Raw genomic sequence first — 14,207 nt, 5'->3', positions numbered from 1 at the left:
GATCAGAATTAAAGTGAGATTATTTTCTGCATTTTGGAATATTCACCTCAAGCTGGTCCAAAGCCGGGGCCGTCCACTCCCTTCTCTGACACACAGTACTGCTGAGCCAGTGTTCTCAGACTCAGTTCACCTACCTGTTTGTTGCCTGAGTTTCAAAAACTGTTGATTGAAAAGACCTCCTGAGGAGGTCAGGGGCAGCCACAACCTCTGTCTCCAAGCACTAAGACCTACAACCCCCCAGTGCTGTGAGCCAGAAAACTGACACTTATCAAAAGCTTTGCTGCAGTTTATTAACCAGATAAGGTGTAGCCCCCCAGCCTGATGCACAAATTTGTGTTTGGTATTATATTCCTGTCAGACTTGTCAAATACAGAAATTATTTATGCTGTATAGGGAACAAACAACTTTTATTTGCTAATTAGAAGGAATATTTTCAATAAAGCCATAAACAAATAAAACTCCATTTATAAAGACGAAGGAGCACAGAAGCCGCCTTCAGCCTTGTGTTCTCATGGACCCCCATGTCCCAGGGATGTGCTCTCAGCTCTGCTGAGCTCCCTGACCTCCACCTGACCAAGTCACAATCTGAAAGGGAACTGAGAAATGTTTTCACTGGCAGCAGAAGGCAGAGGCAACATTGTACACAAAAAGTACCCTGCTTTTGTTTTAATGAAATGCCCTGTGTATCCCAGTTACAAAGTGAGGGAGTATAGGGGTCCTAAACAACCAAAACACTTCTCTGCAGGAACACTGAGCCGGAAACATCAGCCACAGATCACAGTGAGATGCTGTATCATCCCAAAACTCCCCCTAACAGCAAGGAAAAGGACTCTGAACAAACAGTGAACAACAGGAATTAAAGCTGGCAGTAGCAGAAACTTAAAAATATTTTTTGGTGGCACAGTGCAGGTCTTTAGAAGGGACTCTCTCCTCCAGACACTGCCATCAGCAGACAGACTGTGAGCCCTGAAAACCTTGTGAACAAGTAACACTTTGTCCGAGCAGTCACAGGAGGTGACAATGGCAGAGCACAGAGCACGAGATCTGACATGAGCCTTCAATGCCTAAACTTCTGTCCCAAAAATCACCTCTCTTTCCAGAAAGGGCTTTCAGAGGAGCCTGAAAAAGAAAAGAATTTGACTTCCAGGCCATCTTCACTGGCCTGACACCCTTCTGCTGCTACAGAGAAACAGAAAAAAAGGATTTTTTTCTGCCTTGCAAACTATGAGAAAAACTAGATAAACCTCAGAACCTCTCTGGTCCTCACTAAAGCCAAATATTCTAGAATTAAACTTTTTACTGCTTACAAGCAGCTTTGTCTAGGCCTGACCTTGAGACAAAGACTTTGAACTATTTCAGTAAAATCAGTACAGGTAATTGCCTCCCTCTTGAGCTTTGTGTGTACAGGATGCAAAGATGAAAGTGAATCATTCAGGTGAAAGTGTAGAGGTACACAGATTTGATCCCAAGAGGGGACAAGTAGATAAACAGTAGATAGCGAGACGAAAGTGAATCATTCAGGTGAAGGTGTAGAGCTACACAGATTGGATCACAAGAGGGAACACGTAGACAGACAGAGCTGATCATCCCTGGGTTGCCTTCATCCTTGCTTTGTTCCAGCCGGCCGCTCAAAGGATCACAGGAATGTCATCACTGTCCTGTTCTTGCCGATCTGCCACGGCTCCAGTGGGTAAAAGCGGATGACAATCCTTTTGGGTATAAGAGCAAAAGTGTGGACAGGAAACATTATTGTACAATTAAACATTATTGCTGCCCCGTTTGCAGCATAGTAGAAAATCTGCACTAGGGTCTCACTGTCTTACACTTCAGGGTGTTCATTTAACAGGAGGAAACATAAGCTGTGTATGGTCAGGGTACAAACAGACTTCACCCACACAAACAAAAGCAGTCTGTTTTCAACAATTTAAATGAGATATTTGTCCATTTTAGAAGAAACCACATAATGCATAATCTTGCCAGGGATTTCACCCAAGAGGCAGGAGAGTACTGTTATCACTCTCCTTTGGGGAGATGGGCAAGACAAGCAGAGATGGACATGGCTGACCTTCAGGAACAGCCGTGTTCCAGCATTTGGCAGGGTGACCCCTGTGAAGCTCTACCAATTCTGGTGGAGTTGGCACCAGTTTCACCAACTGTAACTACTGATCTTCGGAGATCAGCAACGCCCAGCCTGTTCAACAAGTGCATACCAGCCTATGGTTTTATCTCGCTCCAAACCACATCTGGGATTCAGCATCCATGAGCACTCAAGTGTTTGCAATCTCGTCTTGCGTTACAGTTTAGTCTCCTGGAGGACATGGGAACTGTCACTATCTGCACTACTCTGAACATCCCCTTGGTACTTGTTTGCCGTGTTCCATACCCACGGACCACACAGACGCGTCGGCCCGATGGGAGGACGCCCTGGCTGCCCTCGGGGCGAGCACGGCGTCCCCGGGCTGAGCCCCCGCCAGCCCGCACTCACCGCTCTTGGCCGAGGCCCAGCTGCGCCGTCAGGATGTCGAAGAAGCGGGCGCTGTGCGCCTTGTTCTGCTCCGCCGTGCCCACCACGCCGATGGAGGAGACCACCAGCTGGGCGCAGGGCTCTGCCGAGCCCGACAGCACCATGGCCAGCCCGCTCCGCACCGTCACGTTCACCCTCTGCCGGGACAGCCACCGTCAGCCCCCGCCGCCTCCCGCCCGGCCTCCCGCGGCCTCCGGCCCCGCCGCCCCGGCCGCTCGGCCTGCCCGGCCCCCGCCGCGGCCCCGCTCACCTCCGCCGGCTTGCCCAGGATGTCGGCGGTGGCGGCGCACAGGGTCTGGGCCAGCCCCGGCGGAAGCCGCTCGGCCGGCAGGCTGGTGTCCAGCTCCACGAAGGGCATGGCGCTCCTGCCCCGCACCGCCGGCGCCCGCGCCCCCCGAGCCCGGCCCGGCGCCCGCCCCGCCCCCGGGGCCGCGCAGGCGGCGGAGCCGCGGCGGGGGCGGGCTCAGCCCCGGGCCTGCCCCGCCGTGCCCCTCGCTCCGTGCCAACCGCGGCAAGGTTACTGCGCTTCACCGCGGCTGCACCAGCTGGCTGCCGGCCCTTCGGGATTCATCATGGCCTCTAGCCCTGCTCCCATGCCTGAGCTGCTTTGGTTTCCTGAAATTCTTTCCCCAAAGAATCTTCTGCAAACAGGAGAAATGGTTTTGTAACTGTAACTTTGTTTTTCATTTCTTTTCCTAGGAGGGACTTCTTCTTGATTGTCCCTCTGGTCTGACCGATGTGATTAAAGAGGTTTGCTTTTGTTTCACCAATCAAACTGGTCTGCGTAAAATAGTAGAAAAGGGAGACGCATCCCAAAAATAAAGAAGTCGTTTTCAGCCTTCTGAATCTCAAAGTCTGCGTCGTTGTAGTGTAAGAGAGCATCAATGGGCTGTGAGACCACAACCATCACATCTCGCTCACGGGTGGGTAAAATGAGTTCTGTGACAGCCCTTGCTGCCAGTGGAAAAACATTTCAGGTCACTACAAGAGACACCTCTGTGCAGGGAGGGTTGAGAATGGAAGTGCGGTAATTTCTCAAAACAACCAACACTACAAGAAATCAAAAAGCAAGCAGAGAGGTTTACTGCTTTATCCAATGTGTATTAATTACAAGGACTTTGAGCAATCAGGACTTTGAGCTCCCAAGTTGCTAAGTGACCACGGCAGGCTGGCTCACAGGGACAGTCTAATCTGCAGACCAGAGGTGTCTAAAGTAGAGATCAGAGGCTTCTCAGAAGCTGAGCTACTGTCCAGTGAGGTTCCATGAGCTCATTTACACCAAAGGGTTATGAACCAGTTGTACTAAAAGGTCATCTTTTAAGGCACAAAACTGTTGGGAAAGTTTGCCTTGTGTAATGTGACATCTTGGGTTTTTTCTACAATTCCAGACAACGCTAATGAAAACTGACGGAATTGCTCATTTTTTCTGCTTAGGGAATTGCTTGGCCTTCACTGCTGCTAGTGAAGACAATACTGGCACTAAGAGTCATGTGCAAAAAAACAGCCAGGAATAAGGCTGGGGAAAGATTTCTAGGACAGAGTAGTATCTAGAACTGAAACCTTGGTGAAAAACACCACGAGAAAACAACAGGTTTTTTAGAACTTGCCAGCAAAAAATATCACTAGCCAAGACATGGTAGCACTGTAGGAAAAAAAGAAAAAGCAGTTATTTGATTATGAAAGAAGCAATTCCTGAATTCCACTACTCATTTTGGTTTAGTCTTTACAGGAAGAACTTTTTGGCAAGGATTTTAGGGTAAGGGCAGCAACTACTTATGAATGGAAATACACAGATTTATATTCCACCAATTTCTGCATCCTTTACAATTTGTTATTTTCAACTGAAGAAACTGGAAACGGTTGGATTTGCTCAGTTTTACCTCATAAATTGTGCTGCAATACAAAAGGATTTTGTATTTCAGCTATAACTGAGCAGAAACAAACAGCCAAGAAAAAGAGCCCAAAAGCTCCAAAACAACTCTTTGCCCTTTTATTGTGATGCATGTGTTGCTCAATGCCACAAAATCTCTCTTATTACTTCAGCTGCACAGGGTGACTTACTTGGTGAACTTCCACCCCAAACAGTCTCAGAAGAGCATGTCTGCATTTAATCCCTCTCTGCATTTCCTAGGAGAAATGTGGATTGCTATTACAGTATTACCATAGAAAAAACCTCAATTTGTGTACTGTTATATTCTCTTTCACGAAAACACTGTGAATGCATTCTTTCTATAAAATATCAACATGGTATTTTAGGTAGGCAGTGATTCCAAGGCTGTGGCCACCAGCAGCATGAATGTCCAAGAACGGCTGCTGCCACACGTACTGGTAGACAGAGCACCAACAGAACCCAGGCTTTCAGAAATCCAAAGCAGCAGTTAAACTGCAGAATTATCACGATTCACAGTTGTAAATGAATACAAAGAAATTTCTCAAAGGAACTTCAAGGGGAAAACAAGTGTGGAATGTACATGGACAGCCAAGCAAAATGCCTCAACAATAAGAAACTTTCAAAATTTATTTTTTTTTTTTTACTTTTGAGAAGTAGTTTTGTGCTCTACTTCTCTGAGCAGACACAGGCTGGGAAGATGAGGATCAGACACACTTTGCAGTACAATTGTTAAAATTGAAAACAATGATCCTCACCCTACTCAGTTCTTTAACATTCCCAGTTTATAGGCTGGCTTGAATTCTGTCAGGAAATACTGTTCTTGTCTCTACCATCTCTGAGAAGACTGACACTGAAATAAAATCCAGATGCACGTTAAGTGACCTGTAGAGCCTCAGGCTTCCGTATAAATTTAATGTTTTAGGTCTTAAACTTTCCCCAGCTCCCACCCCCAAAGTTACAAGAAAGACCAGGCCTGGGGGGAAACTCTCTGCAATTTTTGTTTTAGAATTACAGTGCTCTTTCCAGTTACATGTAGAACTGGATGTCAGAGAAGAAGTTAAAAAGGGAAAAAAAAGGCAGGAAAAATGCTAGGATAGGTTAATTCATTTCAACATCTTCATCAACACAGGCGCCAGTTGCTCTTTTAGCTGTGGATCAATTTGAATGTTGCTCAGTTCTTTGATATTGAGGATCATCTCATGGGCTTGGAAAAAAAGCTCTTTGCCCACGGCATCCTCCACCCGCCTGCGCCACTCCCTCAGCCTGGGTCTGTCTTCAAAGATGTCACAACCAACTCCAACAGGCTGCAGAAAGGGGAGAGAGCAACAGTGAGGCTTGGGGCAGTCACTTCTTAACTGAGCCAACAGGCACTAAAAGTATACTTGCAGGTACAGGTAAAGGGGGGAAAAAAGGAAGAGCTCCTAGAGGAGCAGTAGGAAGGAGGGAAATCTCCTCTGGTCGGGTGTACCTTATCTGGGGGACACAAAAGCTAACCTGTATTTTAAAGGGCATTTACAACTCACTTCCTGGGTGCTGAAATAGCTGTTTAGTGCAGCACAGACGACCACATTCTGTGATTGATTTTGAGCCACGACACTGAAGCTGTGGTGGGCTGGCAGTTCCAGGGACCACTGCCCCGTTTGTAGTAATAATCCAGATAATCCAGAGTGCTGGATTACACAGCAACACCCAGCACAAAACATGAAGTGTTTAACTGAGCCAGTGTCCTAATTAACATAATCTACCCCGCTCCTGCTTTCTGCCTGTGCCACTCTCTGGAACACAACATAGAACTGCAGAACTGCTGTTTTTCAGTCCCTTGGACACTGAACTGGGAGAAGGAAATCACTGCTGGGCTGCAGGGTCCAGACCCGGGTGGTCTGGCAGGCAACAACCGGTTTGTAACAGAGTTAATTTGATTGCCTACGTCTGAGATTAATTCTTTCATCTTCCAGACATGGCATGGGCAAGTATTATATTCTTGAGTGATAGAAATATTCCTATATAGTTGTCTCATTTCATCAGACCTGTCTGCTATTGCTTCTCACTTTATATATTACCTCCTTCTGTGGAGGTTAAAAATAAAGTCATGATAAAAAATGAAGAAGAGTTTACTGCTAGAGATGAGAAACAAAAGAGATCTGTTACAGCCAGCTTTTTTTTTTTTTTTTTTTTGATTTTCACTGCTGTTCTGAACCCATTCCCACATTCTCCCTATTGTCTTAGGCCAGTTCTGCCCTCGCTTCTCCTCCTAGTGAAGCGTTACCACATGCTGCACTCTCCCTGCTCAGCAGCATCTGTTTTCCCTTGTGCTGTTGCTTCCTCACCATGCTCCAGCACTCACCTGCATCAGTTCCACAATGGCCACAAGATCTGCTAGGGAGATCTCATTCCCAATGATAAAAGCCTTGTCCTGCAGAAACCTCTCCTCAAACTGCTTCAGGGAAGTGGACAGCCCCTCCATAACCTCCTGGAGCTTCTCCGAGGGCAGTGGCTGCCCTGTGAAGAGGGGAATCAACACCTGAGAAGAGAAAGGACATAACAGTACACATGACCATCTTTTCTGTAGTAGTAGTAATTTAAGTTACACCCCATGATCATCGGTGACCTGCAATAAAGCCACAGAAGGGGTTCCAGAGCTTCATGGACTGTGGCAGCTCCACGGAGCTCCTGGACAGAGAGCACACCAGCAGTCCTAGGCTGCTGACCTGCCACGGCAGTGACCTCCAGCTCGCCAGCAGCAATGTGCAGAACAAAGTCAAGGATCCTCATCTCATTTTGTGCCTGGCAGCTGTGCCCTCCCACTCCACCCTGTTGGGCTACAAAAGAAAAAAGGGCAACAGCTCCAGGGAAGACAAATCTCTGCCACAGTCACCCCTGCTACATCCTCTGTGGCACCAGCAGCTGCCCAGCAGCCACTCCTGCTGTGGAACTGGGTGCTGCAGGCAGCTGCCTGTCCCACAGGGTGACGGAGAGGAGGGAATGGTGGTGGCTGTGGCAGGAGCATCAGAAGGACTAGGATGCATCAACACTGGCTGAAGAGACAGAAGTGGCTTCCTCTGTGTGACAGCAGCCAGCAAGGCTGGAAGTGGTCAATGCCATTTTTACAGTGGCTTAAAGCACCATTCTTTAAACCACTAGAATTTTTTTCTGGAGCAATCACATAAGTGCAGTCCTTGTGTCTGCACAGACTTGCTGGCACAGGGGGTAGCTGCCTTTCCACCAGTCACAGAGATGTATGCACCACTGGAGCCCTCAGTGTTTCACAGCTGTGCTGCCTTCACCTTCCCCAGCTAAAGAAGTACAGTTTGTTTAGAGAATCGAAATAAAACATACAAATTTCAGTCAGTGCGAGCGGACTGAATTTCTGCTTACTGCTAGTATATTCAACAATTCAAGTTGGGATTGCTTAATTCAAGCCAGGATTTTGGCCAAATACATGTGGAATCTATTTAATCACAAAATTCGTGGCCAGTTCTCTTCCTAAGTGATTCCAATTATGCATGATGGGATCTTTGGGTAAAATCGCTTGAAACAGCATCTTCTTCCTTTTCCTTATCTCAGGGCTGTCTATCTTCCCCATTTCTAGCTAATATGCTTCTCTTACATGGTGGCTTTATATGTTTCCATGTTTACAGTTATTCTGAGGACCTTTTCTGCATCTGGGCTATCAAATCATCAGCAGCAACAATTAGTTGGATTTCTTTCCCTTGGAGCACTGCAGTGACAGCCTGCAGAAGCTGGAAGAAACTGCTTCTTTTATGAATCTGACTCATATTTGAATTGCCTCTCTGTACTTTACTGCCAAAAAATCAAATATCAATAAATTCAAGAAGATAAATGAGTCCTGATATGCTTTGTTAGACACAAACAAGGGCAAACTTTACAATGGAGGAGTGAAGTCCTTACCTGTTTACTAGCAGTCCTGATTTCATCTGAAATTCCATACCAGCTGTCCTCTCACAACTATACTTGCACCTAGGGCTCTCTAGGGAGAGTTGCATTAACTCTCTGCTGAGTTGGTTGGAAATAGGTGTCCAGCAAAATCATCTGATACTAAATGATTTTCTGGCTCAGGATGAATCAGGTGATTTTGCCTAAATGTAAACTGGCCTGACTACACTGAGTAAAGAAAATCTGCCTCTCAGTGTGTCTCTCCTCTCTGTCCCTGAGCCTGTTTCAGAGAAGCAGTGAGCTGGAAGACTCCTTCTGGATTTCCACCCTAAGGAGGCTGCAGGGACTTGTATGAAGAATGCAAGTCTTTATGCTTCCAGCAACAAAACACACGTTCACCAAAGCCAAACTCTGCCTATGTGCACACTCTGCACAGCTGTGCAGGGAGGGGGAGGCCCGTGGAAGCCATACTAAGTGTTACATTTTCCCTTACAAATCCAGGCAATGAAAGTCTGTTGGGTTTGAGACCTTCTGTACCAGACCTTCTTTAAGGGTGTCTTGGTTTAGGGCAAATTTGGGAGAAAACCTCTCTTTGGAAAGTAAACTTAAAGGGTTCTTTTTTAAAGGGTTCTTTTAAACTGGTTTGGGAAAGAATTTCCTTGGAGAAAAGTGAAAAAAAAAAATTTAACAAATAAAGTGTTCACAAGCATAAAAAATGAACAATATGAAACAACAAAATCTCTTGTTGTTTTGAAGAGAGATGGTAAAATCGAGAAAGTCCTTGCTGTGGGTGCAGCTCGGCTCACTTAGTATTTTATTAGTCAAGACAAAGAGAAAAATCAAAATGGCCAAATCTGCATTTGCCAAATCCTGACATTGATCAGTTTGGAACAGCTCCCTCTCCAACAGCTCCTTTCAGCTGGGAATGGCCCAGGTTTGTTGTTTCATCATGACAATCCGTCTCTGAACTGCGACTGTTAAAATGCTCGGTATTCTCACAGGAAAACACCACTTTCCTCACATTTCTCCATTCAGTCTCCTTACCTTGATCCACATGGTCTTAGGAGCATTGGCGCGGATGTTGGCGTGGTGCCAGGACAGGTACTCATCCACCCGGGCCCGTTTCTGGATGTCTGAGGGGTACCAGTGGTCGGGAGTGTTGTACTTTCGGCTCAGGTACAGCAGGATGGCCGTGCTGCCCACGCACCAGCAGGAGACAAGAGAGGGGTCAGGCAGTTACAGAATGCTTCTGCCTAAGCTCCCTCTCCTGCTCCTCAGCTTGTTGCTTCCACTAAAAAGCACTCAGATCAGGATTTCCAGTGGACCATATAAAGGCATCTAATTCATGGTGACATCAGTGGCCCTTAATCACCTCAGCTTCTATAAAAACTTTAACCTGCTGGAAAATCACAGCACTGTTCTATGGTGCTGCTGGATAGTACTGGGGTAAACAAACAATAAATCTCCATGATCATCGATCAGTGATGGTAACTCCACTTGCTCCTTGCCTGTTCTGACCCATCTCTCTGAAATCTGCACCGTTTCTGTGCCTGTGTGCTAAATGAAACTCTCTGATGGGTGTTTGCTGCCTTTTCATCAGGTCTGTCGCCAGCATGCAGCTTCCACTGAAGTCACTGGAAGTCTCAGCAAGGAAACCCTACAGAAACTTTTTGTGTTTGTCCAGATGTTTGTACTTTCACTAACTGGCAGAAGTCAGATGGAAAAATATCTTAGTCATCTGCAAGAATACAGAAAAAGATGCCACAGAAAATGTGCTGACAAAATGGGAGAAAATGCAGACACCCCTACCATGCTGATACTGCTACAGTTCAACTGTTTCAGTGTTATGACATCATTAACCAGTCTCCATATTAATCTTTTAATGCAAAGCCTAAATTTTATCTGTGTTGATGTTCACTCAGCCTTGACTAATTCAGATAAACAGAATTCTTTCCTTGAGTAAAAGGGATTTCTTTTCCTAGGGTGAAAGGGATTTTTATAAGCTTTAAACATCTCCCAGAAATGTTTATAATCTCATTTTGAGGTAAGTGCATTCAGGGTGAGATGAAGAAGCTAAGTCAGCTGAGTTGTTTACATTCTGAAAGATAATTCAAACAGAAAGTGGAAAGAGATCAAATGAGGTTATACTATTAAAAATAACCAGCATGTTCATATATTCTGTGATCCTTAATTATTCCATGGGAATGACATCTTCTGAACGCAGCACAGATTGCTGGTACACAAAGCAGTCTAAGGACTGAGTTCTTACCATTCTGCAAGGGTGAAGTCTCCGTCCTTCAGTGCTGGCACTTTCTTCAAGAGGCTGACTTTGCCTGCACCTTCACTATTTGATGGCCCTAAGAACAAGAACAAGCAAGTGTGAGGTCAGGAGTGTATCTGCCAGTACATGATAAATTAAATACCTGCATCCAGCTGGATGACCAGTGACCTGTGTAAGGTTTTCCCAATAGGGCCATAGCTCACAACTGAAAGGTAATGAAATGGCAGAGTAAGAGCTGTCTGCAGAGGGCACTCGGCTCAGGCTGCACACGTGGCATGGAGCAGTTTGTGTTTCTAACAGTTCTCTCGCTTGACCCAGGTACCAGGATACTTGCAGAACTTACTGACAGAGTGGACATTGGCTAGGGGCGGGGAAGCTCAGACACCTCAACCCTGCACTGCCCCTGACTCTGTGTTACTCCTGGCTCTGCATGTCAACCTACTTCTAACAGGAAAACACAGGAGGAAGACACCATTCTGTAAGAGTTTAAACTCCACAATGCCATGGAAGAACTAACAGCTGACTATCTAATCAGGCTTTCAGTTTCCCACGCTGGCACCAGACTTGCCAGTCTGCAGTTTTAAATGCCAGGGAATTGCACAACAGCCCAGGAACACCTGAGTAAGAAAAGCTGTGGGGAATTTGTTTGCTTTGCTTGTTTTTAGTGCTCCTGAGGAGACGGGACAATTAAGGTGCAAATCCTGGTCAAATCAGCATGACCAGCAAGAGGTCTTGTACAAAAATCCCTTTGTTCAAAAAAAAAGACAAGAAAAAGGATCATTATCTCCATCTCTAAGAACTATTTGTGCCCATTGAGGAAGCAGTGGCAGTGTCCACATTACTGGACAAATGTGCAGTAGGAAATATTCTCTGGCAAATAAAACCAGCCTCTGCACAAACAAGTTTATTTGCAGCTGGTTTGGGAAGGGCTGGGAGAAGGCAGGTTGCTGCATTACAATTACAGATTACTTTCCTTTAGATCAATTTCACATACTGAGTTAAATTAAGCAGAGCATACATTACCACTTGTTCTCCTTTCCAGCTGACTAGCCTCTACCTTGTTTCCTCTTTGACAAGTGGGGTTTTTAAAATTCCAGTCAAAGTAGCTTCATCAGAGACTGAGGCTTACATTCACCTGCTGTTTGAAGGGATTCAAACCCACATTTTCCTTTTCATTAGGAAAAGCCTCTGGCTACCTGCTGTGACGATGGCTTCCCGCTTAGCTGGGTAAGAGGTTCCATCCGCACAGCAGAACCAAGCAACACTGTCAGGAGAGGTAGGAAGCCCTAGGTAGGGCTTCTTAAAAATAATAGCCTGATAGAAAGCACAAGTTAAGCCAAATAATCGAGAAAAGTGAGTATAAAAAGAAAAATGTCCAAAAATCAAGCCAGCGGGTGAAGTACAGGATGCCTCAGTCTCATGATTTCTATCATAGAAACAGCGAGACAAATGTTTGTAAGTCTACTGTCTTGCAAGGAGTTGCTCAGGGAAGGTGCTTTGTTCTGTGCTTTGGGAAGGGCCCCAAGGCCAGTGCTCACCACACACCCAGCTCTGGGGAGATCTGTAGTGTTCACTGGGTCTTTGGAAAAACACAGTAGAAAGTTGCCAGTCGGTAATGCTTACAGCTAACGAGCAGTCCCTTGTCAGACCCAGCTGTTTGGTTGTCCTGCTGTCTGTGTTTATTATCCAGGGCAGCAGGAAACTAAGAAACAAGGACATGAGAAGTAAGCAGTGGGTGAGGGCAGCCTGAATCAGATTTCAGAGAGCTTTCATCATACTGCAGTTCTAGCAGGAATACTGAGCAGATTTGTTCCCTGACGGGGCTAACGTGCCATTACAGCAGGCTGGACAGTAGGTGAGTGTCTGTGACACAGCCCAGGGATGGCATCAGTTACTTTGGTTTGTTTATAGACATAGAAGACCTGTGCAGAGACTCTGACCGTGCTGTGAACTGGTAAATGCCTTGGTGAACACTAACTCCAGGCTGCTTCACTGGGACCCACTGCTTATTGTATGAAAATAGAGACCAATATTTGTAATTTCAGTTTAGCAGAATTTAAGCTTGTGCCTCTCTTCCGGCCAGCAGAGTCAGCCTTTTTGTTTAGTGGTATTGGGTGGCCCATATTTATCATTTCCGTGATATTGGCTTGACTTACAGTTCTGTTTAACATCAATTGTACCTGGGGTAATTAGTTCTTGATGAGTCCCAAGGATGGATGGAGAGATAGATAGATAGATAGATAGATAGATAGATAGATAGATAGATATAGATACTCACACACAGTGTGAATTGTTGGACTTTGAGGTGTAACTTTAACAAGCAGAGTATCCACAGTCAAAAAGCAGGGCAGGCTGCACACATGAGGAAATCTCAAGCGTAATTCATAGTGCATAGGAGGAGATTTATTAGTGGGTGAAAAGAGCACTGGAGAAGATTTTGTGGAAATAGAAGGGGGGAAATCCCACTCTACTTTGCCAATCACATACTTCCTAATCATCTAATCCTCAGCCATGGGTTTCCAAGAAACATGCTTTGCCTTAGGCACAAAAGTAACGATTTACAAGGAAAAGGTAACATCTAACTGGGCAATAGTCATACAGCTGGAGGAGCCCGAACAGCTGAGTGCGTCCGCAAAGTACAGCATTCCCAGCTCACTCCTCGGCTGTCAGTGTGACTAATTTGCTAGAAATGGCTAGAGGAACATTCCTTGGAGCGCCACAAAAATAGATGCAGCAGAGCTACGAGACTGCTCTGGGAACTGGAGCCGCACGGTCAAACCACTGCGTTCAGTGCCCCGGGCAGCGCAGGGACTCAGCATCACTCGGGTGACCCTGGAGCTCGTCCTTTCCCTCTCACCGGGCTGAAGGACGCGCTGCTGCTCCCGTGCCGGGAGGCGAAGGGCATCCCCGGGGTCCGTGAGAGCAAAGCCCCGCCGGGTCCTGGGCAGCAGCTCCGCCCGCTCCCCGCCCGGGGCTCGTTACAGCGCCGGGCGCTTGCGGGGCCCGCGCCGTCCCTTCCCCGCCCGGGGACACGCTCGGCCCGTGGGGACCCTCCCGTCCGCTGCCCTGCCCTCACCTGCGCGGGGCTGCTCCGCGCCGCTCCCCGCCGCCGGCTTCTTCCCCAGCACCGAGTCTGCCAAGAGCCAAGAGAGCGGCTGAGCCCGCGCCCCGCCGGGCCGCGCCCGCCCCGGCCCCGCCATCGCCTCCTCGGGGCGGCAGCGCGGCGGCGGCGCCCGTCCCACCTTTGAACAGCTCCACGTGCTTGAACTCGAAGGGGATGTTGTTGCTTCGGGCGAAGATGTAGATGGAGCGGCAGGGCTGCGACAGCAGGTCCAGGTACAGCTCCAGCCCCATCCCGACCCGGCCCGCCCTGCGGGGAGCTGCCGCGGCTCTGCCGCCGAGCGCCCGGAGCCGCCCCGCATGGGCCGGCGGGGGCCGAGCCGCGCCGGGCGGGAGCTGCCCTCCGTCCCTCCCTCCCTTCTTCCCTCCTTCCCTCCCCCGGGCCGCCCCGAGGCCGTGCGGGGCGGGGGCGGAGGGAGCGGGGTCTGTGCCCCGGTGGGACCGCGGGACGCCGCTCTCCTCCGGGACGAGGACTGGAGAGTGTCGGGGGAGCCCGG

The 14,207-nt window shown here is 47.7% G+C and overlaps 2 protein-coding genes across 2 annotated transcripts; both read right to left on the bottom strand.

Annotated features, from left to right (window-relative positions):
- Positions 1 to 271: 271 nt before the first annotated feature.
- LOC136298817 (D-dopachrome decarboxylase) lies at positions 272 to 2,946 on the bottom strand. Its single transcript, XM_066199831.1, has 3 exons — positions 2,775 to 2,946; positions 2,486 to 2,661; positions 272 to 1,709 (listed from the first exon to the last, which is right to left on the bottom strand). The coding sequence occupies exons 1-3, from the start codon at positions 2,880 to 2,882 to the stop codon at positions 1,637 to 1,639; spliced, it is 357 nt and encodes a 118-aa protein (XP_066055928.1). The 5' UTR covers positions 2,883 to 2,946; the 3' UTR covers positions 272 to 1,636.
- Positions 2,947 to 4,492: 1,546 nt separating this feature from the next.
- On the bottom strand, positions 4,493 to 13,959 carry LOC136298770 (glutathione S-transferase theta-1). Its single transcript, XM_066199746.1, has 6 exons — positions 13,833 to 13,959; positions 13,667 to 13,723; positions 10,579 to 10,666; positions 9,354 to 9,504; positions 6,760 to 6,936; positions 4,493 to 5,719 (listed from the first exon to the last, which is right to left on the bottom strand). Exons 1-6 carry the CDS (start codon positions 13,942 to 13,944, stop codon positions 5,519 to 5,521), a joined length of 786 nt encoding a protein of 261 aa, XP_066055843.1. The 5' UTR covers positions 13,945 to 13,959; the 3' UTR covers positions 4,493 to 5,518.
- Between the last annotated feature and the right edge of the window lie 248 nt (positions 13,960 to 14,207).

The sequence above is a fragment of the Chamaea fasciata genome, unplaced genomic scaffold (genome assembly GCF_029207755.1).
Source record: "Chamaea fasciata isolate MVZ Bird 193981 ecotype frontalis unplaced genomic scaffold, bChaFas1.0.hap1 SCAF_18, whole genome shotgun sequence".
NCBI classification, from domain to species: domain Eukaryota; kingdom Metazoa; phylum Chordata; class Aves; order Passeriformes; family Sylviidae; genus Chamaea; species Chamaea fasciata.
This window is presented reverse-complemented; position numbering and strand designations above follow the sequence as displayed.